The sequence below is a fragment of the Thamnophis sirtalis genome, unplaced genomic scaffold (assembly GCF_051295495.1).
Source record: "Thamnophis sirtalis isolate CommonGarterSnake01/CBP01778 unplaced genomic scaffold, rThaSir2_p1.2 scaffold_7, whole genome shotgun sequence".
NCBI lineage: Eukaryota > Metazoa > Chordata > Lepidosauria > Squamata > Natricidae > Thamnophis > Thamnophis sirtalis.
Window position 1 is genome coordinate 91,409,470 of NW_028261387.1, and position 26,339 is coordinate 91,435,808.

Genomic DNA, 26,339 nt, shown 5'->3' on the forward strand with positions numbered 1-26,339 from the left:
CGTTTAAACCTCGGTGGGTTCCGGAGGCCGTTCCCGTTTTTGCTGGCTGTTTCTTGATGGATCACCTTTTTAATGGTGCCGCGGATGGCGATGCGAGCCAAGTCCTGTAGGCTGCGAACCATCACCGGGGCTGAGGACAGGAAAGAGGAGAAGGGAACAGGTAAGGGAATCTGTGTTGGAGCCAGAAATTATACCTGGCTCAGGTTAGAAGACACTGAACTGATAGAACAGATGTTTTAACAGATTAACAGAGTTGGACGGGACCTTGTAGGTCATCTAGTCCAACCCCCCCCCCCTTGGTGGTGTAAAAGACAGAAACTCACTTTAACAATGTCCTGCTGGAGCAGGGGCTTGGACTAGATGACCTCCAGGTCCCTTCCAGCCCTGGATTGATGTGTTCTCTCATGGTATCCTCTGAAGCTGTGTCTAATGCCAGGTTTATGGTCCTTCCTTCCTCTCCTTTTTCCCTCCCCCCCTCTCTTTCTTTCGCCCTTCCCTCACTTTTTTCTCCCATCCCTCACTCCATTCTCTCTCTCTCTCTCTCTCTTTCCCTTCCTCGCTCTCCCTCTCCCTTTGTACCACTACCCCATTTTTGGCATAGCAGGCCTCAGGGAAGCCTCCTGGGCAAAAAATGGACCCCAAAATGCTAAAAAAAATATGTAAAAATAAAGTTCCTACCATCGCACAGCACAGCTGATCATCGGAAGTTTTTGTTAACTTTGTTAAGCATTTTTTTTACTACTGGTTCGGGTGAACTGGCCTGAACTGGTAGCATTTGACCCCTGCACCCAGCCGTCTTTCATGCCTAAGGCGCAACTAGAACTCACCGTCCAATTGGCCCAGTCACCCCAACTGCCGTTCACGCTTAAGGAGGGAGTAGAACGCAGAGTCTCCTGGTGATTGGCCCAAAGAAACCCAGCTGGCTTTCATGCCTAAGGCGGGACTAGAACTCACACCCTCTCCTGGCTTCTGGGCTTAAGCACTAGACCCAATCTTCAAAATGGAGTGAACGAGCACATAAACAGAGAGGTGGATGTAGGTGTGGTTGACTTACGCAAATGAACCAGTCTTGACTTCCCTGAATCTAAATGGTTGGGTTGGATCAGAGGAGCAAAGGAGACCGCCAAGATTTTCTTGGTCTGCCAGGCGGAAGGGCCGGTTCGAGTAATCTTCGTCAGCTGCAGGGAACGACAAAAGCAGGAGGTGAAATGTGTGCTGGGGCAGAAATCATCAAACACAACCTTGCCCCCCCCCCCCCCCAATACACCCACCCACTTCCCTGCTTCAGACATTGCAGATGTTGACCCTTGCTAAACCTAAAACCCAGCAGTCGTACTGGTTGCGGCGGACTTCAGCTCCCAGAAGACTTAGCCATGGCCCCGTTGCCCAAGGAATTCTGGGAGCTGCTCTAGAGACCTGGAAGTTGCTAAGAGTGGGATGGCGGGCTGAATACTGCATACTGCACTAGTGTTTCTCAAACTCAACTGTTCAAAAGTTGGGTGGACTTCAATGCCCAGAGTGCTCTAGACAGCATGCTGGCTGGGGAATTCTGGGAGTTGAAGTTCCCGTATCTTAAAAGTTGAGATACACTGCACCGTAACAGCACTTTCCAGCAAGCAACTGTATTTTTCAGACTATGATGCACCGATGTATAAGACGCACCAAGATTTTGAAGAGGTAAGTAAGAAAAAAAAAGGTTTTTGTCCTCCCCGGCCCCCAGGAGCACTCTGCAGGCTTCAGCAGAGCTGGGGGAAAGCAAAAAGACTCCCATTTTTTGCAAAAAGCAGACGGAAAATGGGTCGTTTTAGGCAAAAATGGAGGGTTTTTTTGCTGAAGCCTGCAGAATGCTCCTGGGGGCTGGGGGAAGGCAAAAATGCTTCTGTTTTTTGCAAAAAACAGCCCCCCCCCAATTTTTTTTGCAAAAGCAGGATGTGGAAGTGGGGCTTTGGGAGGCCAAAAAGGCTGTATTTGGTATATAAGACGCACTAACATTTCCACACTTTTAGGAGGGGGGGAAGGTACGTCTTATACTCCGAAAAATACAGTATCTCTCCCCAGCGCAATCAGATAGCTCAGAATGGGGAACAAATGGCCCCTTGATGACTTTTGGACTTCAACTCCCAGCATACTATACAATTTCAAGTGTCCCTCAGTCCTAGTCTGAAAAATGGCCTCTTCTCTATCAAACTAAAGGCCCAATAATTTCAGCTTTGTACCTCTCTCCCTCTCCCAGTGGGCTTGCTCCTTCTCTAGGCCTCCCACTCTCCACCCAATAGCAATAGCAGTTAGACTTATATACCGCTTCATAGGGCTTCCAGCCCTCTCTAAGCGGTTTACAGAGTCAGCATATCGCCCCCACAGTCTGGGTCCTCATTTTACCCACCTTGGAAGGATGGAAGGCTGAGTCAACCTTGAGCCGGTGAGATTTGAACCGCCAAACTGCAGACTAGCAGTCAGCTGAAGTGGCCTGCAGTACTGCACTCTAACCACTGCGCCACCTCGGCTCTCAGTGGGCTTGCTCCTTCTCTAGGTCTTCTATCCCCCTCCAGTGGGCTTCCTCCTTCTCTAAATCTCCCACTCTCCATCCAGTGGGCTTGCTCCTTCTCTAGGTCTCCCACTCCCCACCCAATGGGCTTGTTCCTTCTCTAAATCTCCCACTCTCCATCCAGTAGGCTTGCTCCTTCTCTAGGTCTCCCACTCTCCACCCAATGGGCTTGTTCCTTCTCTAAATCTCCCACTCTCCATCCAGTGGGCTTGCTCCTTCTCTAGGTCTCCCACTCTCCACCCAATGGGCTTGTTCCTTCTCTAAATCTCCCACTCTCCATCCAGTGGGCTTGCTCCTTCTCTAGGTCTCCCACTCCCCACCCAATGGGCTTGTTCCTTCTCTAAATCTCCCACTCTCCATCCAGTGGGCTTGCTCCTTCTCTAGGTCTCCCACTCTCCACCCAATGGGCTTGTTCCTTCTCTAAATCTCCCACTCTCCATCCAGTGGGCTTGCTCCTTCTCTAGGTCTCCCACTCTCCACCCAATGGGCTTGTTCCTTCTCTAAATCTCCCACTCTCCATCCAGTGGGCTTGCTCCTTCTCTAGGTCTCCCACTCCCCACCCAATGGGCTTGTTCCTTCTCTAAATCTCCCACTCTCCATCCAGTAGGCTTGCTCCTTCTCTAGGCCTCCCACTCTCCACCCAATGGGCTTGTTCCTTCTCTAAATCTCCCACTCTCCATCCAGTAGGCTTGCTCCTTCTCTAGGCCTCCCACTCTCCATTCCCCAGCTATCTCAGATCTGCTTAATTTCGCGGGTGCCCTTTCATTTGTTTCTTGGAAGACGGGATATAAAGGCCACTCTTTATGGAATTTACCGAACTCGAAACAGTATCGGAGGCAATTGAAGGCACCCATCCCACCAGCAAACCTTCTCCTCCAGGGGCATGACAAGAACCCCGCCGACTTTCAGCAAGTTCTTCATGTAATCTTCGTGCTCCTTCTGGACGCCGGCTCCACAGTAGACACGATCGTATTGAGAGCATTCCGGGGAGATTTCCAAGCAGTTTCCAGAGACGAAGGACGGCTCGCAGAACTCAAACCTCGGAAGGAAGGTGGGTGGTGAACGAGAGTTTCAACACGGCATGAGAATTCAACGGTGAGAGCGGTTTATTTTATTTTAGTTTTAAACCTCACCTTTCGCAAATAACTCAAGATGGCAAACATACCTAATACGGTTCCACCACAAATGCGCGAACGACAAAAGCGCGCCTGACTAAACCGCGGTGACAAAACCGCGGTGACAAAACCACGCGACGAAAGAGCGACGAATGAGCCCTGAAGCGCGCCGACAACAGCGTGCCAACAGAAGCGCGCTGTAACCTAACCCTAAACCTAACCCAACCCTAAACCTAACCCTAACCCTAACCCTAAACCTTACCTTAACTTAAATCGCGCTTCTGTCGGCGCGCTGTTGTCGGCGCGCTGTTGTCGACGCGCTTTTGACATCGCGGTTTTAGCGCCGCAGTTTTGTTGGCGCGCTTATGACTCCTTTCTTCTCCTGTTTCCCCACAACAACCACCTTTTGAGGATGGGTGGGCTGAGAAAGAGAGAGACTGGCCCACTATCACACAGCTGGCTTTCAAACTAACATGGGACTAGAATTTACAGTCTCCTAGTGATTGGGCCAAAATCACCCAGCCAGTTTTCATGTTTAAGGTAGGACTAGAACTCACAGTATCCTGGTTTCTAGCCTGATGCTTAGCCACTATATCAAAGTGGTCCATTTGCAATATACACAGGGTTAGATTATGGGCTGGCTGTCAGGGTTCTGACGGAGGCCTTAATTAAATCATGAGCCTCAAGCCAAGTTTCAAAAGAAATCCAGTTATTTATTGGGAGCAACATGTCAGCAGGTACCCAAGTGGAGTCAGCTCTGCCCTGTGTGATTAACAGCCCAACTATGACCCTGTTTTCCCCCCCTCCTCCCAGGGAGCGTCATAAATCACTGTAAATAAATCTAGACAACAGCCTCTCCAGCTAGCTCTGGTAACTTGGGATACAATCTGGAGAGAGGTATGCGGGGAATTTGCTTCCGGCCGTGGCAGCTGCCCCCTCCTGCCTATGGCAACTCAAGAGCAGGACAGGAATGCTTTAGGAGTTGACACTGACTACCTCTCTTTATGGTGCTCTTATCTCCATATCTGTTATAACTGGCCCCATCCAAAGATCTTGGCAAGCTTACACCCAGTTTCCCTGAAAACAAGACCTATCCCAAAAATAAGACCTCTAGTATGGTTTTTTTTGTGCACGCCTAATATAAGCCCTGCCCCCAAAATAAGAGCCTATGCAGCTGGCCGGCTGGCCATTCTGTCTGGTTGCTCGCGGTGCTGCAGCCATGAGATGAGGCGGGGTGGTGAGGGAGCTTTCCAAGGCATCCTGTGCCAGTTTACCTCCGGGACCTGCAGCCAGACCACCCACGACGTCTGCCTCACCTCGTGGCCATGGCGCATCGCACGGCCTCCTGTTCCGTTGTGGCTGCGAGCAAGCAGAAGAAGTGGGCCGGCGGTCATGCAGGGCCCTGCGGGATGTGGCTGCTAGAGTCACCGCCACGAGGCCAAGCAGGTGTCGGGGTGTGGATAGGCTGGTTGAGGGGGCTCTAGGGTGAGCCAGTGTGGGCGCATGGGGCAGTTCCACTCCCCTGCATCATGGTGGTGGCGCTGGTGACGCTGCACAGCCTCCTGCCCCGCCACAAGCAACCAGAAGAAGTGGGCCTCCCATACATGGGGGAAAAAAATAAAGCACACCCTGAAAATAAACCCTTATTTTGGGGTCCAAAGGAAAATAAGACCTGGTCATCCCACATACAATAACCGTCCACATAAAAACAGCTATAACAGCAAAAAAGAAAAATGAACATATTAAATGAACATGTTGCTCCCAATAAATAACTGGATTTCTTTTGAAACTTGGCTTGAGGCTCATGATTTAATTAGGGCTTCCATCAGAACCCTGACAGCCAGCCCATAATGTACTATATACAACCCTTCACCTTTCAGAACCAAAGAGAGTGGGAAGTTAGAGAAGGGGGGGGGGAAATGTAAAACAGGGTTTCCCCAAAAATAAGACAGGGTCTTATTTTCTTTTGATCCCCAAAATAAACACTTGGCCTTATTTTCGGGGAGGCCTTATTATTTTTGCAGTGCAGGAGGTGGAGAGCGTGGTCACCCCATGGATGCTGCCGTGTTGCAATATTTTTGGGGAGGGCTTATTTTAGCGCATGCGCTCAAAAGCCCCGATTGGGTTTATTATCCGGGGAGGTCTTATTTTCAGGGAAACAGGGTATATATATTTTTTCCGGGTGCATTAATAATAATAAGGAAACCTAGGCTTTTAATGATGACAGTTTTGAATATGTTTGAATAAAAGGGTAATGGCTTTAAAAATAACATATAGAAATAATGAATAAGCAAAATATTGAAGAGTATAGCTTAATACAAATATGTGTATTATTAGTATCACCATAATCACCATACACGTTTGTTAAAATGTAACAAATATGACTATCAACATTTTATTTGTAGTAAAAGGAATGATATGTAGAATTTGAGTGGCATGAAAACAACATATTGAATTATTGAATAAGATAATAATGAAAGATTACTGGTGTATTATTACTATTATTAGAATTATGTAACTTTTCAAATATAACTAAGATGGACATTGTTTTATTTGTTTTAAAATGGGATTAAAAGGGGACCTTTTTAAAATATAACAGTGGCATAATTAAAAATTAGAAAGAGGAACAATGGAAGATTATAATTCAATATAAATCAGTGTATTACTATTAGAATTATAGAAGTTTCTTAATCATAACAAATATGATTATTGGCATTCTATCTGTAGTAAAATAAGTGATCTCAAGAATATGGAGGTTGGCCAAAAAAATCAATATATTGAAATATTGAATAATTAAGGAAAGATTATAATTCAACAAAATATGTGTATTACTACTGAAAGTCTATAAGATTGTTAATTGTGTTGAATATGAAGGGTATTGTTTTATTTGTACTAAAATGGAAGTCTGCTTCCATATTGTTCACACAACGATGTGTTTGTAGAAAAATAAAATAAATAAATAAAACTTTTAAAAAAAAGAACCAAGGAGAATGGAGATTTTTGCTTAGTTGGGTTGCTGAACAAGTGCCTGCTGAATGAGGATTATCATATTTTTCGGAGTAGAAGATGCACCAGAGTATAAGACGCACCAAGATTTTGAAGAGGCATTTTTTAAAAAGTTTTTACACTCTGCAGATCTCCCCCGAATGGCCTGTTTTTTGCAAAAACGGGCCCGTTTTTTAATAAAAAAACCAACCTGTTTTTCACTTATTTTTGCCCTCCCCAGCCCCCAGGAGCACTCTGCAAGTCTCCTGAAGGCTGTGCATGTCCATTTTTGCAAAGAGGGCAGGGTTTCGGGAGGCAAAAAATGCTGTATTCAGTTTATAAGACCCACCCAGATGTTCACCCTCTTTTTTCGGGGGGCGGGGGGAAAGATCCTTCTTATACTCCAAAAAATACCGTACATGAGCCTGTCTTGGGTTCCCTTCCTTCTAGAACTAGGAATTACTATCTGAAGGGCTGGACTTTTTCTGAAAATCTGTTTTAATGCAACCTAAGTGACTTTCTCATCTTACTTGTCAAAGCTGTCACTTGTTCTGATGAAGAAGTCCAGTTTCTGCTTTGCATATTCTATAACGTCGGCATGAAGCTCCACGCCATGATTTATTCCAAAAGGACCTAGATGTTTAAGGAATGCAAAAAGAGAGTTATAAAAGGTACGAAAAATACAGATTCAGTTCAACAAGTTCCTCCCGGCCTTAAAAGCAAACTAAGGCAGTGTTATTGCAATTTCATTGGCCTATAATGGGCAGGTTCTCATTTAAAGCCACATATAAATACATTCTTTAGTTTTGTTTACTAGTGTAGTGGATATTTTCAGGGAGAGCTTATTTTAGTGCATGCACTCAAAAGTCTGATTGGACTTATTATCTGGAGAGGTCTTATTTTCGGGGAAACAGGGTAGTTATTTTCGGAACCTAAAGCTGATTCAAACTTCCCGCAGCCTTCCCCAGCTCGGCAAAGGACCAGAGGTTTTTGAGAACTGTGAAATACTTTTACAGTGAGTTGAGAGAGCTATAAAATACAACAGTGCCAACAGCCCGCAGGATACTAATCCAACATAGCGCTGAGCACTCGTTTTGTTTCGAAGCAGGTAAAAGGTCACACAGCCACTCATGCTAGAAAAGTCCCTGGTTTAAAACTGACAGCTGAAGCCAGGCAGGGAGGATGCAACGGCGCATGGGAACAGGGGATAGATGCAGAAGAACTGTTAATTCCCCCACAGTCTTCCCCACCGCAAAAGCATAAGGGACCACCTGAATGAAATGGGTGACATGGCGAGATCTGGCCCTGATTTGCTCATCCTGAATTGCATGGGGTGGGTGGGTGGGGGGGAGAATCTCTGGATTACAAGACAAACACAAGCCAGCAATGTGAGGCAATCCAAACAAACCCCTAGAGAAGTAGAAACCCCAACTGGAAAGAAGCTAGGATTCCCTTTCTTTTTCGACTGCTCAGTTCACACCTAGGATGTGCCACTTAATTCTGTGCCCCAAATTTGTGGAAGGCCACCAAAAGTCAAGGAGAAATGGTGCCCCGGAGTTGGTCAGCATTCAAAGAAGGAAATGCTAAGAGCAGTAGTGGGTTCCGGCCCGGCGTCCACCATATGAATGCACGCAGGCGTCCTTACCTCTTCTGTCACCTCCGTGAGCCTCTGCAATGCTCCAGCTGCTTGGGGGAGCGTTGCACAAGCGCTGTGCGCTGCATGCACAGAAGAGCTCAAATACAGGTAAGGAGCTTGGGTGGGAGGGTGTTCCCTCTGGAGCATCGTACCGGAAGGGTACCTGGTACTCCGGGCAGGCACCGGTACGCCTGTACCAGGGCGTACCGCTTGCAACCCACCACTGGTTGGGAGGTTGACTTAGCCTTGGGCAGCAATAAGGATGTAGATTAAGTTGGGGAAAGCGTTGAGCATTTTAACATCTGTTTGACTCTGACCTGGATGCCATTCAGAAGCAGGGGGCTCTCCTTTACTGGAGCGTTTGAACAGAGCTGGTGGGAGTGGGGGAGTGTTTATCAAGGAGCTTCCTGCACTCCTTAGAGGATGGACTAGATGGCCTTCCAGAGCCTACAAACTCTTACACTCTGTAATTCTTTCAACAGTCTATCAATGCTCTTTGGGTGGAAAAATCTCTGTTTAGTGGAAACAAGCAAATAATACCTGCATCCTGGCGGTGCCCACTCTATTACAGGCAGTCCTCGGTTTACGGCTCCAATTGAGCCCCAAATTTCTGTGAAAATTGTTAAGTGAATTTTGCCTTGTAAGTTAAGTCGCCTTTTGGCCAAGTAATCAAAATGCAGAAGTTTGGCAACCGACCCATATTTATGACGGCCGCAGTGTCCTGGGATCCCCTTTTCTGACCTCAGAACGAGCCGAGTCGATGGGGGAAGCCAGTTTCGCTTAATAACCGTGTTACTAAACAACCACTACAGGGATTCACTTAACTGTGGCAAGAAAGTGATTTTTTTTTTTAAACTATTACCATCTGGCAGACGGTACAGGATAATAAAAACAAGGACAAAGAGGCTGAAAAACAACTTCTATCCCAGAGCAGTAACTATATTGAATTCTATGGTATAGTGCAGGGGTCCTCAAACTTTTTAAACAGCGGGCCGATTCAGTCCTTCAGACGGTTGGGGGGCCGGACCGGCTGGGTGGGTGTGGCTAGGTGGTCATGTGACTGGGTGTGACCAATTTAGCAGTCCATTTTGCCTTTGTCCTTGCTGTCCTTGCCCCTCTCCTATTCACCCAACAGCCCTGGATCCTATGGCTGTTAAAAACATCCTGAAAGGCTGTTTTTCAAGCGTTTTTTAAGACTTTTAAAGCTGGCAGCAGCCCTTCCCCTACTCACCCATCAGCCCCGGATCATGTGGCTGCACTGGTGAGGTCACCCCTCAATCAGCACCCTTCAGACTTACCTTTGGCAGTAATGGTGTGATCAGAAGTGCAGCTCAATGAGTGAAATAACTAACCAGAAGTGCAGCTTGAGTGGATGCTCGCTGGAAGATAAGGCCGACGGTGAGGGGCAGGGGGAGGAGCGAGCGTCAGGCCTGCAGTCATATTCCTTTTAGGATCTTTGGCCTGCCACACTCTCTCTCTCTCTTTCTTTACTATGCTGTTTCATTAGTGGGGAAATGGGAGGGGGAATAGTAAGGTGCAGAATGTGTTGTTTTCAAAATAAAACATTCCTTTCCAGAAGCCCAAGGTCATCTTTTGTCTCCGCACCTCTGCACCTGACCGGAACTAGATGGGTGGAAATGCCAGCGTGGCAGAGGAAGATTGGACCATGTGATGGACTTGTGGGTGTGGGGACAAGTTCATGAACTTTCAACTGGGTGGGAACCCCAGGAAGCCTTCAGATTCGGGTTTCCACAGTTTGTACCAACATGTCTCTCTTATTAAATTGGAACTTTGAGGACAGCTCTGCCTTGGACTCTGATTTAATTCTGGATGATATTTGGAACGCTGACAGCGGGGCTGAATCCAACCACTTAGTGGGCCGGATACTTCGCATTGGAGGGCCATATCTGGCCCACGGGCCATAGTTTGAAGATTAGTGGTGTAGTGCAATGTTAATGCAGTATCGGGTTTTCAATTTCAACTATATAGCATGTGAAGGATGTGAGTTTGTGTTTTTATTTTTACAGTTGCAATGTACACTGAAGAGGGCATTTAATTTCGTTGTACGAGGTGCAATGACAATAAAGTAAACTCAACTAAACTAAGGAAGGGGGTCAAACGGAGCAAGACTCACTTAATAAACGCCTCACACAGCAGCAGATATTCTTGTTGTGGTCCTAAGTCAAGGACTACCCACGCAAGACAACTCACCCAAGATGAGCCCAACCATGGAGCTGAGGTAACCGGTGCCGCTTCCTAGGTTCAGGAAGGAAAGTCCAGGCTGTAGGTCCAGGGCTTCCATGACTTCGGAGTAAATGCAGGGGGCAGAGAGATGGATGTTGCCATGTTTCCAGGCCAAATCTTTATAGGCGTTCTCCTTGAATTCCTCCAGGTAGTAGTCAGCCCGGTCGACCGCCCGGAAGGCCTGTTCTACCAGCTCTGACCGGATGTACTGAGCCTCCTTCAGGTTATCAATTAACTCGTCGTTGTCTTCTCCTGCGCTCACCGCACCACCCATCGTCCACGCCGGTTCCCCCCAAAATCAAGCCTGGATGATAGAAGAAGCAGAAAAAGTATTATTAGGGACTAGTCTGTAGAGCAGGGGTGTCAAAATTGATTTCATCGAGGGCTGCATCAGGATTGGGTTTGACCTCAGGGACCGAGGTGGGCGTGGCCAGCCTGTGGGGGCCAAAAGCGCTCTGCCAGCTTCAACAGCCTCCTGCAACCCCCTGCCAGCAAAAATGGAGCTCGGGAGGATGGTGTGCTGCCCTCCCAAGCTCCCTTTGGGCTGGCAGAGGCACCACAGGCCAGTTGTTGTGAGGAGCTGGCAGCAGATTCAGACAGCGACGAGGTTGGGGAGGAACATGAGCCAGTCCTGGAGTCTGGGGAAGGCTCAGATGAGGGCTCTGTGTCGGAGGCAGAGATGGGGCTAGAGCCGTCTGACAGTTACCAGCTACCATTGGAGTCAGACATCAGTGGGGCAGAAGAACAGCTGGAGCCTGTTCCCAGTGTGTGCATGCGCAGAGTTGCTAGACGAAGGGAACAGCTAAAGAACAGGAGTCGACTTGGGAGTAAGGCCACAGGTGGACGGTGAATGGCCCCTCCCAGAGGAAATAAAAGAGGAGTGACAGGGGAATGGAGTTTGCAGGACAGACAATTCGTTCGCTTCATTGGTTCGTGACTCTCCGAAACTCCTTGCCAAGTTTTGCAAATATGGGCCTGGCAGCTCTCCAAGCCAGAGAAGGTCTGTGACTGTAAATCCTCCCTTGAAAGACTTTGCTGGATGTGAATGAGCAGAATTCACAGTTAATTAATAAAAGGGGTTTTTGTCAGGACCAGGAGTTTGCTTCATGCTCTTGGGAAGCCTCGGTCAGACCACCTTTCCTTTGCTGTTTCCAGGACGGCCCTGCAGACCAGATCTAAGCACCCTGCGGGCCGGATCTGGCTTCCGGGCCTTGAGTTTAACACCCCTGCTGTAGAGATTCTCAGTCATCCAAGTCATGGCTGTCCCAAAGGTGCTTTTTCAGGAGGCAACTGGGCTTTCTTGTTTTTTTTTTTTAAAGACGTTTTGCTTCTCCTCCAAGAAGCTTCTTCAGCTCTGACTGGATGGTGACTTGGTTGAGAAGCGAAACGTCTTCGAGAGAAGAAAAAAATCCTTCCATTCCCCACTATGGACACATTATTATTCACAACCATCCAGAGGAAGAGTTGAGAAGATACCATGAGCATATATATATAAGTCTTCAACTTACGAGAGTTTGTTTAATAGCAGTAGACTTAATAGCAGTAGACTTAGCAGTAGACTTATATACCGCTTCATAGGGCTTTCAGCCCTCTCTAAGCGGTTTACAGAGAGTCAGCATATTGCCCCCAACAATCTGGATCCTCATTTTACCCACCTCGGAAGGATGGAAGGCTGAGTCAACCCTGAGCTGGTGAGATTTGAACCGCTGAACTGCTGATCTAGCAGTAGCCTGCAGTGCTGCATTTAACCACTGCGCCACCTTGGCTCTTTAGGGACCATTTGAGCATCAGTTTCAAGATCAGTATGAAGTATCGTATTTTTCAGAGTCTAAGACGCACTGTTTTCCTTTTAAAAAAGGGTGAAATCTGGGTGCGTCTTATACACTGAATACAGCATTTTTTTGCCTCCCGAAACCCCTTCACCAAAATGGCCGTGCATAGCCTTTAGGAGGCTTCCAGAGTGCTGCTGGGGGCTGGGAGGGCAAAAATGAGTGAAAAACAGGTGGTTTTTTGCTCGTTTTTGTCCCCCCAGCCCCCAGAAGCACTCTATAAGCCTCCTAAAGGCTATGCATGCCCTTTTTTTGACAAAAAACAGGCCCATTTTCGTGAAAAACGCGTCATTTTGGGGAGGTGTCTGCAGAGTGCAAAACCTTTTTTTAAAAAATTTGCCTTTTCAAAATCTTGGTACATCTTATACTCCGAAAAATATGTTTCCCTGAATGTGTCTAAATTCTGCTACGCTGTGTGTAAAATTAGGCAAACTGCCACTGTTAAACCACCAATAATTGCATTATTCTTTATTATTCTTTTATTTTTTTACGATTGCTGTTGTTTTTGATGCTTTTATTTGCTGATCTGTGACCGTTAAATAAAAATTGATGGACCATTTGAAGTTACACTGCCTTTGTAAAAAAAAAGATGATTTCATCTTTATGACCAATTGCAAGTATCTTCCATGGTCACGTGATCAAAATTCAGATACTTGCCAGATACTGGGGAAAGTTACTTGAATAATAAAAGTAAATACTCTGAAGAAAAGATACAATAACCACAAAAAACAGGAAAAAGAAAAAGTCAGGGGAAAGGGGGAGAAGAAGAAAAAGAATCAAAAGTGGAATTTTTTGAGAGCCCAAGAGAAAAGGGTTAAAAGAGGAAGAAAGGGAAAAAGAGTTATAATAGTAGACTAAAGAGAATAGTAGTAAGATTGTTATGGTTATGTTGCTAATTAAGAAATAAAGAAACTACAGTTTATTGTTAAGTGTAGGAAAAAACTGAAAGAAATGCTCTCTGTGTTTAAATTGAATCAGAGGATATACGCGGTTGGCCGCAAAATATACCAGTGGAGAAAATCAGAAATGAAAATTTGGTGCAACTGTGAAAGGGCAATGGAAGATATTGTTTATGCAGTAAGAAAAAATAATTATACGGATGAAAAATAATGGAAGAGAATAATTTGGCTGAAAGGGAAAACAAGACTATGATGTAGAATGGACTACGTATATAAATGAGAGGATGTAAAAGAAAAGGTCCAGAAAACACTTTGTTCCTATAACATGTATAATTTGTATTAAAATAATAATAAAAAAAACGACAAAAAAATTCAGATACTTGACAACCGACTCATTTATGCTGGTTGCAACGTCCTGGAATCCTGGGATCCCATTTTGCAACCTTCTGACCAGCCAAGTCAATGGGGAAGCCGGATTCACTTAACGACCATGCTACTAACTTAACAACTGCAGCGATTCACTTAACAAATGTGTCCAACCCCTCCCCCCCCAGAAATGGGGCAAAATTCCATTAATAACTTTCTCACTTAACAACCTACAGTTTGGACTCAGTTGTGGTCAGAAGTTGAGGACCACCTGTAGTAGCAATGCAGACTTTATAATTGAATGCATAATCTACACTTAAAATTGCACAAGGAATTAAAGATGATGGAAAGGCACGTGTCTGTTGATCAGTCTGAAAATAGTAATTGGGCAAGAGAGGTCAAAGAGGGGTACAAAATTCTACTATACAAATCTGGGATGTGGGTCAGTTTTGCTTGGATCCTTGCCTTAAAATACAGGCAACCTCAAATCCAATTATTTCAACCAGAAATCCTCTTAACCGAAATGTACAATACAATACAATAGCAGAGTTGGAAGGGACCTTGGAGGTCTTCTAGTCCAACCCCTTGCTTAGGCAGGAAACCCTATACCATTTAAGACAAATGGCTATCCAACATCTTCTTAAAGACTTCCAGTGTTGGCGCATTCACAAATTCTGGAGGCAAGTTGTTCCACTGATTCATTGTTCTCACTGTCAGGAAATTTCTCCCCAGTTCTAAGTTGCTTCTCTCCATTAGTTTCCACCCATTGCTTCTTGTTCTGCCCTCAGGTGCCTTGGAGAATAGTTTGACTCCCTCTTCTTTGTGGCAGCCCCTGAGATATTGGAAGACTGCTATTATGTCCGAGCCGAGGTGGCGCAGTGGTTAGGGTGCAGTACTGCAGGCCACTTCAGCTGACTGTTATCTGCAGTTCTGTGGTTCTAATCTCACCGGCTCAAGGTTGACTCAGCCTTCCATCCTTCCGAGGTAGGTGAAATGAGGACCCAGACTGTGGGGGCGATATGCTGACTCTGTAAACCGCTTAGAGAGGGCTGAAAGCCCTATGAAGCGGTATATAAGTCTAACTGCTATTGCTATGTCTCCCCTGGTCCTTCTTTCTATTAAACTAGACATACCCAGTTCCTGCAACCATTCTTTGTATGTTTTAGCCCCCAGTCCCCTAATCCTCTTTGTTGCTCTTCTCTGCACTCTTTCTAGAGTCTCCACATCTTTTCTACATCGTGGCGACCAAAACTGAATGCCATAATCCAAGTGTGGCCTTCCCAAGGCCTTATAAAGTGGTATTAACACTTCACGTGATCTTGATTCTCTCCCTCTGTTTATGCAGCCTAGAACTGTGTTGGCTTTTTTGGCAGCTGCTGCAACACGGATGGCTCATATTTAAATGGTTGACCATTCTTAAATAATTGTCTTAACTGGGATCATTGTACAGTAAGGATCACATTAAAAAAAATCTTACATGCTCTTTTTTTCACGCCAGTCCTAACGAGAGAGCACTGTGTAATAACCAAGTGGCATTTAGATAGACGGTTAATAATCCATACAGGAAAAAGAGCAGGGGAATTTTAATTACAGTATTTTGCTCTTCTAATAAGACTTGTAGAAGCAGACAACCCGGTCTTTAGTTCCCTGTTTAACGTGTTTTACTTTGGCATGTGTTCAAGAAAACCAATAATTTATGCAGGTAGTTCTTGACAATTGAGTGCAAATTTAAGTTGAGTTTAAGTGAGAAATGTGTTAAGTGAGTTTTGTCCCATTTTACGACTTTTCTTGCCACATGAATGAATCTGGTTCCTCCATTGACTTTGCTTGTCAGAAGGACGCACAAGGGGATCAGCTGACCCCGGGACACCGCAACCGTCATAAATGTGATTCAGTTGTCAAGCATCCAAAGATAAATCACCTGATTTATGATCATAAGTCACTATTTTCAGTGCTGTTGTAACTTTGAACCGTCCCTAAATGAACTGTAGCAAGTTGATGACTACCTGTATGTATCAAAACTATATCAATGCAATAAAACACACTTCAAAATCCACTTCAGAAGAGTTCTTATTTTTAGAAATACTGGTATTGTATTTAGCTGGATTTCGGATAATCTGCAAAATAGCAACTACAAAAAAAACACACCATGCATCAAGATATCTATTTGTTAGATTGATACACCAACTTTTCTGCAGGAGGTCAAACAAATGTGACTGTTTCTTATCACAACAACAATCTTACAAGGTAGGATAAGCTGAAAGTGTGTGATTGGTCCAAAGTCACCAAGAGAGTTTATGCAGTTAGAGTTGAATCTGAACTATGGGTGGTCCTTGACCTACGACCATAATGGAGCCTTGCCCACCATGGTTGTTAAGTCATGATGGTCATAAAACGTGACAGCATGTCACATAGCTCACCTGATTTTTTTTGGACATTTTCACAGGGGTACTTAAACAAAACACCCGTCATTAAGTGAATCCACAGTCATTACTTTAAGCCTTGGTTGTTAAGTGAAGCAAGGTTCGCTCTATAAGTGCCAGTTTTCAGCAAAACCATCAAAAACAGGGTCAAGTGACTGTAGACCTAAAGGCAGCCATGTTGCCAAGCATGTGACGTTGGGTGGAAGGGTTACTGACATAACTTTGAATCAGGGCAGCAAGCAGCCCCAAGGTAGCTTGGTCATAACTTTGAATATGGGTAGTCCTCAACTTACGACCACAGTCGAGTCCAAAATTTATGTTGTTAAATGAGAAATTTGTTAGAGTGAAGATTCGACCCATTTTACGACATTTCCCGCCACCTCTGGCAAGCAAATCACTGTAGTTCTTCAATTAGCCACACGGTTGTTAAGTGAATCCGTCTTCCCCGTTGACTTTGCTTGTCAGGAGGTCGCAAAAAGGGGATCATGTCATTCGCGGGACACCGCAACCATCATAAATGTGAGTCCGTTGCCAAGCATCCGTATGTAAATCCGGCGACGGTGGGAAAAAACTGTCATAAGTACTTTTTTCAGTGCCATGGTAACTTCAAATGGCCACTAAATGAACTGTTGTAAGTCGAGGACTACCTAAGTTGAAGTACCTGTACTGTTGGCAGACTTAAAAGGTAGGCAGCAGGCTTGGTTTGTAATAAAACAGTCTAACAGAGTTGGAAGGAACCTTGTCTCTAACTTTTAGGCCAGGGGTCGGCAACCTTAAACACTCTGAGCCACTGAGGTCCTAAATGGAAGCCCCCACATTCAATTCTGGAGCCGACCGGAAGTCCAGTTCCCCCATCATAGAGTCTCCTCCTAGCGCGGCGTCCTTTTTCCTCTACCTGTCCTAACCAAAAGCCCTATCAATTGTGGAGCTGATCAGAAGTGCTGTTCCCCCACCATAGTCTCCTCCTAGTGTGGCGTCCTTTTTCCTCTACCTGTCCTAACCGAAAGCCCTATCAATTGTGTCGCCGACTGGCGACAGAGAGCCGCAGCAGAGGCATGAAAGAGCCACATGCGGCTCCAGAGCCACGGGTTGCTGAATCCCTGTGTTGGGCAACTGGCTTCCCTGCCCGAGTTTGAACAGCTGCAGAGCTGCTTGATAAGGGATAATCATGGCTTGAAATGAGGAGGCTGTGAAGGATTTGTGGCTCTGACAGGATCTTCCCAGGAGCTATACCTGCACCAGAGATAATCACATAAGCAGATCATCACCTATATGCTTCTGATAATAGCTAAATTCAACAGTCAGACCCAGAAAAGTACCTTGGACCATCTTTAGGGATGGGTCTGCCTGGGCCAGAATGCCGGGCTTCTCAATCCGATCTTTGATTTAATTTGATCATCCCACGGAATAGATAGGGCTGGGAAGATGCCAGCTGCGAGGCTCCCTTGATGGATCAATTCAACAGCCTGCCTGGTTTAAATAATGCTTTTGTCACTGATGCCAGCTGGATGCCCTGGGACACTGGCCAGATACGCAAAAAGGGTGATTGATTGATTTTATTGATTGATTGAATCATTCCATCTTTATTTCTGTAAACAACTCAATGCAGTGAAGGTATCCAAAACTCCTTTCTCCTTCTATTTTTTCGAGAACATCAACCCTATGAGGTGGCTTGGGCTGAGAAAGAGCAAGTCACCTAGCTGATTTCATAGCTAAGGCGGGACTATAACTCACCGTCTCCTGGTGATTGGCTCGAAGTCACTCCACTGATTTCATGGCTAAGGCGGAACTATAACTCACTGTCTCCTGGTGATTGGTTCGAAGTCACTCAGCTGATTTCATGGCTAAGGCGGGACTACAACTCACTGTCTCCTGGTTATTGGTTCAAAGTCACTCCACTGATTTCATGGCTAAGGCGGGACTATAACTTACTGTCTCCTGGTGATTGGCTTGAAGTCACTCCACTGATTTCATGGCTAAGGCGGGACTATAACTCACTGTCTCCTGGTGATTGGCTCGAAGTCACTCAGCTGATTTCATGGCTAAGGCAGGACTATAACTCACCGTCTCCTGGTGATTGGTTCAAAGTCACTCCACTGATTTCATGGCTAAGGCGGGACTATAACTCACTGTCTCCTGGTGATTGGCTCGAAGTCACTCCACTGATTTCATGGCTAAGGCGGGACTATAACTCACCGTCTCCTGGTGATTGGCTCGAAGTCACTCCACTGATTTCATGGCTAAGGCAGGACTATAACTCACTGTCTCCTGGTGATTGGCTCGAAGTCACTCAGCTGATTTCATGGCTAAGGCGGGACTATAACTCACTGTCTCCTGGTGATTGGTTCGAAGTCACTCAGCTGATTTCATGGCTAAGGAGGGACTATAACTCACTGTCTCCTGGTGATTGGCTCGAAGACACTCAGCTGATTTCATGGCTAAGGCGGGACTATAACTCACTGTCTCCTGGTGATTGGCTCGAAGTCACTCAGCTGATTTCATGGCTAAGGCGGGACTATAACTCACTGTCTCCTGGTGATTGGCTCGAAGTCACTCAGCTGATTTCATGGCTAAGGCGGGACTATAACTCACTGTCTCCTGGTGATTGGCTCGAAGTCACTCAGCTGATTTCATGGCTAAGGCGGGACTATAACTCACTGTCTCCTGGTGATTGGCTCGAAGTCACTCAGCTGATTTCATGGCTAAGGCGGGACTATAACTCACTGTCTCCTGGTGATTGGTTCGAAGTCACTCCACTGATTTCATGATTAAGGCGGGACTATAACTCACTGTCTCCTGATGATTGGCTCGAAGTCACTCAGCTGATTTCATGGCTAAGGCGGGACTATAACTCACTGTCTCCTGGTGATTGGCTCGAAGTCACTCAGCTGATTTCATGGCTAAGGCGGGACTATAACTCACTGTCTCCTGGTGATTGGCTCGAAGTCACTCAGCTGATTTCATGGCTAAAGCGGGACTATAACTCATCGTCTCCTGGTGATTGGCTCGAAGACACTCAGCTGATTTCATGGCTAAGGCGGGACTATAACTCACTCTCACTTTGGTGACTTTAACCACTAAACCAAATTGACATTGTCTTTTCCTTTCCTCATGAACTATCGTCTATTGTAATATACCTTCAAGTCTAGCTTTCCCCACAAAGATGTGATTCTGATCGCGAATTGAAAAAGTCCTGAAACATAGGTCACCTTTCCCCTCCCTCTACTCTCCTGTTAGAATAACAGAGTTGGAAGGGACCTTGTGGGTCATCCAGTCCAACCCCACCCCGCCTTGTTATCAAACGACCGTTTCTAGAAGTGAAAGTAAAAACGACCGCTTTCAAAGAAAATCAAAGAAAGAATGGATATCATCAATAAAGGAGCATATTTATAGCTCGAGGAACTGTTGTACCCAGGATTTGGGCTCAGACTCCTATGGATCCCGCAAAACAGAGACCAAAACTAAGCCTCCTAAATGGGTTTTAAGTAGAAATGCACCTATTCCTAGCATTCCACTGCTGGTGCTTCCTACGCCTTAACGCTTACTGTCAGCACATATATTTGGAATAATCTAGCGGCTTAATTTCCAACTTACCGTTCCCCTCTTCCCCGAACAACATATTCAAAAATCACAAAGATCCTCTATGCAGAAGGACACGTGTCCTCGGAACCTGGCTGGTTCTCTTGTTACAGGGGCTATTAGCATGCTTCTGCATGCTTTGTTCAGCCACAACAAGAGATAATTGGTTTGCAGCCAACTCAGGGCACACTTTGCGAAAACAAGGTCTCCTGCCTGCGTTGCCCTATCGCTGAAGGACTGTGTATCCCAAGGGAAGGAGGGTGTGGAGGATAATGAATAGCTTTCTTCTGACAACAACACACTCACGTTGCAGCCCAGGCCGAGAGAGCAGGCAGCCTGGTTTCCAGATGCCAAAATAAAATAATAAAAATAAAAATCTGTTGTGTTTTCTTTTCCTGCTCTCTGACCATCACAAGGCCTGGGCATTTTGCTCCATGCAGACAGACAAGAGTGTCTAAATTTTACTCCTTGGATTGGCAGCCCAGATGTTCCTTCTATTTACAGCAAGGAAGTTGTGGGGCAGAACTTCGCCTACGTTCGCAGGTCCCAACCTGAAGCAGCGGAAGTGTTTTTCGCTCTGAAAGGAAACGCTTGGGTTTTCAAAGGGAACAGCCCTCTTTCAGAGAAATCAAAAGGTACTTCTCACATCCTGGACACAAATTGTTTCAACTCCTACCCTCAAAATGACGCTGTAGGGCACGGCACACGAGAACAACTAGACACAAGGACAGTTTCCCCCTGAATGCCATCATTCTGCTAAACAAATAATTCCCTCAACACTGTCAAACTATTCACTAAGTCTGTGTTACTATTACTATTAATCTTCTCATCGTTCCTATCACCCATCTCCTTCCCCTTATGAATGTAACTTTGTTGCTTACGATTTATATTGACTGATTCCTAGTATGAGTTGATTGCTTATTTGTACCCTATGAGCATCATTAAGTGTTGTACCTTGTGATTCTTGATGAACGTACCTCGTCTTCTAATGTACACTGAGAGCATCTGCACCAAAGGGAAATTCCCTGTGTGTCCAATCACACTTGGCCAACGAAGATTTCTATTATATTCTACTTATTCTCTTCTCTTCCTATTTATTCCTATTCTATTTCTATTCCATTCCTATTCCTACTCTATTCTATTCCTGTCCTATTTCTATTCCTATTCCATTCTATTCCTATTCTATTCCATTCCTATTCCATTCCTATTCCTACTCTATTCTATTCCTGTCCTATTTCTATTCCTATTCCATTCTATTCCTATTCCATTCCTATACTATTCCTATTCCATTCCTATTCCATTCCTATTCCATTCCTATTCCATTCCTATTCCTACTCTATTCTATTCCTGTCCTATTTCTATTCCTATTCCATTCTATTCCTATTCTATTCCATTCCTATACTATTCCTATTCCTATACTATTCCTATTCCATTCCTATTTCTACTCTATTCTATTCCTGTCCTATTTCTATTCCTATTCCATTCTATTCCTATTCTATTCCATTCCTATACTATTCCTATTCCATTCCTATTCCTACTCTATTCTATTCCATTCCTATTCAATTCCTATTCCATTCCTATTCCTATTATAGTTTTTGTAGGTTTTTTTTGTAGTTTTATTAGAATTTGTAGGCCGCCCTTTTCCCTGAGGGGACTCAGGGCGGCTCACATAAAACTGGGAAGGGGGGAATACAAACATCAAGATAGAAACATATAATAAAATGGTAGGCAACATACATTCATCATTCGGGCGGGGTAACTATCCTATCCCCAGGCCTGACGGGCGAGCCAGTTCTTCAAGGCTATGCGGAAGGCTTGGACGGTGGAGAGGGTACGAATCTCCACGGGGAGCTCGTTCCAAAGGGCCGGGGCTACTGCTGAGAAGGCCCTCCTCCTTGTGGTTGCCAGCCGACACTGGCTGGCCGATGGTATACGGAGGAGGCCTACTCTATGGGATCTTATTGGTCGCAGGGATGTAATTGGCAGAAGGCGGTCTCTCAAGTATCCAGATCCACTGCCATGTAGGGCTTTATGGGTGGTTAATAGCACCTTGAAGCGCATCCGGAGATCGACAGGCAGCCAGCGCAGCTCGCGGAGGATAGGTGTTATGCGGGTGAATCGAGGTGCACCCGCAATCACTCGCGCGGCTGCGTTCTGCACTAGCTGTAGTCGCCGGATGCTCTTCAAGGGCAGCCCCATGTAGAGCACATTGCAGTATTCCAGCCTAGAGATCACAAGGGCCCGAGTGACTGTTGTGAGAGCCTCCCGATTCAGGTAGGGTCGCAACTGGCGCACCAGGCGAACCTGGGCGAATGCCCCCCTGGTCACAGCCGTTAGGTGGTGGTCAAATGACAGCTGTGGATCCAGGAGGACTCCCAAGTTGCGAACCCTCTCTGAGGGGTGTAGAATTTGACCCCCCAGCCTGAGTGATGGAATATTAGTCAAATCTTTGGGAGGAAAACACAACAGCCACTCGGTCTTTTCTGGGTTGAGCACAAGCTTGTTAACCCTCATCCAGTCCATAACGGCCTCAAGACCCCGGCTCATCACATCTACCGCTTCATTGAGTTGGCACGGGGCGGACAGATACAATTGAGTATCGTCCGCGTATTGATGGTATCTAATCCCGTGCCTGCGGATGATCTCTCCCAGCGGTTTCATGTAGATGTTGAATAGCAGGGGGGATAAGACCGAACCCTGAGGCACCCCATAATTTAGGGGCCTAGGGGACGATCTCTGCCCCCCCACTAACACCGACTGCGACCTGTCCGAGAGGTAGGAGGAGAACCACCGTAGCACGGTGCCTCCCACTCCCACCCCCCGCAGTCGTCGCAGAAGGATACCATGGTCGATGGTATCGAAAGCCGCTGAGAGGTCAAGGAGGACCAGGATGGAGGAATGTCCTTCATCTCTGGCTCTCCAGAGATCATCAATCAATGCGACCATTGATTGAATCAATGCGAATTATTCCTATTCCTATTATTCCTATTCCTATTCTATTCGGAAATTCCAAACACAAATACTCAAAAGATACCGCCTAGCTATTCTGAAACAGGTCTGGTGGTTATACAGGATTTCTTAAACTTACAACAGTTCATTCAGTGACCATTCAAAGTTACGCTACTGAAAAAAAAAAGACTTATGACCATTTTTCACATTTACGACCACTGCAACACCCCCATGGTTGGACCTGGGATTGTGCGATCACTCTTTGTGACCTTTGCGACGAGCAAAGTCAAGGGTGAAGCCAGATTTACTTAACAACAGTGTTACTAACTTAACAACCTATCAGCGGAAACCTTAAGAAAGGTCAGAAAGTGAGGCAAAATTTACTTAACAACTGCCTCGCTTAGCCACAGAAATTTTGGGCTCAGTTGTTAAGTCAAGGACTACTTGTACAGGAATGGTTGTCTGGAATCGTGAGAAAACACATAATCTTCAAACGACCTGTAAAATTGCGGAGTTTTTTTTAGAAAGGGCAGGGAAACACCAGCACAGGACAAAAGTTGCATAAGTTGCAAGACTGTATAACAGGCAAATCGAGACATGGCAAATCTAGACAGCATACTAAAAAGCAGACATATCTCCCTGCCAACCAAAGTGCGTGTAGTCAAGGCTGTGGTTTTCCCAGTTGCCATGTATGGCTGTGAACGTTGGACCATAAAGGCGGCTGAGTGCCAAAGAATGGAGGCCTTTGAACTCTGGTGCTGGAGAAGACGCCTGCATTGAGTCCCTTGGGCTGCAAGGCAATCAAACCGGTCAGTCCTAGAGGAGATCAACCCTGACTGCTCTTTAGAAGGCCAGATCCTGAAGAGGAAACTCAAATACTTTGGCCACCTAATGAGAAGGAAGAAGGACTCCCTGGAGAAGAGCCTCATGCTGGGAAGGATTGAGGGCAAAAGAAGAAGGGGACGACAGAGAAGGAGGCGGCTGGATGGAGTCACCGAAGCAGTAGGCGTGAGCTTAAATAGACTCCAGAGGATGGGAGAGGACAGGAAGGCCTGGAGGAACATTATCCATGGGGTTGTGATGGGTCGGAAATGACTTCACAACTAACAACAACAACATAACAGCAGCAACAGCAGCTTTCACCGTGACAAATAGCCACAAGGACTTTTAAGGATTAAAACCCCCGGATAAATATTTACCTATATCCAGTATGCGAGATAGGGAGAAAACACTTGCTTTGGAGAGGGGGAGTATTCTGAAATACAGGGCAAAAGGAAAGTTGCCAATCCTTTCTTCACAAGCAACACATCGCCAAGAAAGAAACTAAGGCAAAGGCCTATTTCAAGAGAAAGAAATGGGGACAGTAATTTTGGTGTGTGTGCTTGATGTTACTCTACACGACCGAAATGGTTGGGAGCCAGCCTTCCCCGAGCTCCAAATATGTGGAGCAACTCCTCGACTCCTCAGCAAAGGCTGGTTGCGGGGAGGGGGATGCTGGTAGCCAAATCCCACACATCTGGAGAGGCTCTCAGGTTGAGAAACATCTGTTAAGAAGAAACGCCAAAGTCCCATTCACTGCCAGCCATTTATTAACCCAATAAAAAGATGCTTTGTTTTGATGAAGATGTTACACACAGAAAAAAACAACCTTACCAGCACTCAAACTTTACACCAAAAGGGCTGCAGGGCAATCCAACAAAAAACTCAGCAGGACTATTATTTCCAGATTAATCTTTTCAAGCGCCCCTTTGAAGGGTTCAGCAGGGCGAGGGGAGATTTCCAGATATGGGGGCTGCTATTCCCCTATGATGCACAGCCAGAATGGCAAGCTGGGCAACTGTGGGAATCCTTAGCGGGGAATCCACCCCTCCCATGATGCACAGCCAGAATGGAAAGCTGGCCATTGTGGGAATCTTTAGCAGGGAATCTTCCTCCCCATAATGCACATCCAGTATGGGAGTCTGGGGCACTCAGGGAATGCCTAGCAAGGAATCCCACTTCCTATGATGCACAGCCAGAATGGCAAGCTGGGCAACTGTGGGAATCCTTAGCAGGGAATCCATCCCTCCCATGATGCACAGCCAGAATGGGAGGCTGGGCATTGTGGGAATCTTTAGCAGGGAATCTCCTCCCCATAATGCACAGCCAGTATGGGGCACTAAGGCAACCCCTAGCAGGGAATCCCACCTCCTATAATGCACAGCCAGGATGGGAGGTTGGGAACCATAGGAATCCTTCGCCGGAAATCTCCTCCCCGTAAGGCACCGCCGGTGTGGGAGTCTGGGGCACCAAGGGAATGCCACCTCCTATGATGCACAGCCAGTATGGCAAAGTGGGTACTAAGGGAATCCCTAGCAGGGAATCCTCCCACCCATGGTGCACAGCCAGCACAGCACCATGGGCATCCCCCCCCACACTTCTGCTTCCTGGCCTTGGGCCCAGCACCCCTCTGGAGTGCAACTCCCTTCCTATCATGGCCACCGACCCTGGCCAAGGATGATGGGTCCTGTGGTCCAACCTCTGTGCAGGGCGCCAGGGCGGAGGAAAAGGGGAGAAGTTGGGGCGGGAGGGGGGAAGATGTTGCTAGGGGGCAAAAGGGGGCGGGGCCTGGCTGTTGCTGGGGCAAAAGGGGCGGGACCTGGCTGCCAGGGCTGACACGAGCGAGGGGGGCTCCCCCCCCCCCGGCCTGCCGTCACTCGAGGACGGAGGGAGCCCCGAGGAAGAACAGCCGGCGCAGCTCTACCTGTTCCTCCAGCGCGAGCCGCCTCCGCCGGCCCTCCGAGCCGCCAATTCTTCCCCCCGCCCAGCCACACGCCGCGTCCCACGGCTGTAAACAGAAGCCCAGCTGTCCAAACAGCCCCCCTCTGGCCAGCGCTACTGCGCAGGCGCCGCCGCCGCCACCGCCAGAGCGCCTCTGACGTCACACGCCGGAGGAGTCGGGAGGGAGGCAGCGACGGAACGTACCATGCGGGCCGAGAGGGAAGGGGGCCGAAGGGAAAGGTCCACTGTTGTCTTGCTCGCGGGGGTGGCTGTGCGACCACGTGTTTGGCAGAGGAAGAGGGAGAAGCAAACTAACAGAGTTTGAAGGGACTTTAGAGGTCATCTAGTCCAACCGGGATGCCACGCGGGAAGAAGGTTAGGATTGATTGATTAATAAATAAGAACAATTACTCCCAGTGGTTCATGAATTCAGGCAGTCCCCAACTTATGACCACAAGGGAGCCCAAAATTTATGTTGCTCAGTGAAACATTTGTCAAATGAGTTTGCTCCATTTTACGATTTTCCTGGCCATAGTTGTTAAGCCCATTTCAGACAAATGGCTTACAGATACAAGGTGTATCTGTACCAGCTCTATTAACAGAGTTGCAAGGGGCCTTGTAGGTCATCTAGTCCAACCCTCTGCCCAAGCAGGAGACCCTACACCAATTTTGACAGATGGCAGTCCAGCCTCTTCTTGGAAGCCTCCAATGATGAAGCTCCCACAACTTTTGAAGGAAACTTCGGTTCCATCGGTTGATTGTTCTCACTGTCAGGAAATTTCTCCATATTTCTAGGTTGAATCTCTCCTTGATCAGTTTCTGTCCATTATTCCATGTCTGGCCTTCGGGTCCCTTGGAAAATAGTTTGACACCCACCCACCCTTCTCTGCGGCAACCCCTGAGATATTGGAAGACTGCTATCATGTCTCCCCTGGTCCTTCTCTTCACTAACCAACTAACTAGTTCCTGCAACCGTCTATCGTATGTTTTAGCCTCCAGTCCTCTAGTC

At 46.6% G+C, this 26,339-nt stretch overlaps 1 protein-coding gene across 1 annotated transcript; it reads right to left on the reverse strand.

Annotated features, from left to right (window-relative positions):
- PCMTD2 (protein-L-isoaspartate (D-aspartate) O-methyltransferase domain containing 2) lies at nucleotides 1-25,452 on the reverse strand (the record flags this gene model as incomplete). Its single annotated transcript, XM_087720606.1, is given in 6 exon segments — nucleotides 1-130; nucleotides 1,055-1,178; nucleotides 3,413-3,584; nucleotides 7,176-7,278; nucleotides 10,493-10,829; nucleotides 25,314-25,452. Coding segments are annotated over 5 exon segments (836 nt in total), but the record flags the coding sequence as incomplete, so codon positions are not given.
- Nucleotides 25,453-26,339: the final 887 nt, after the last annotated feature.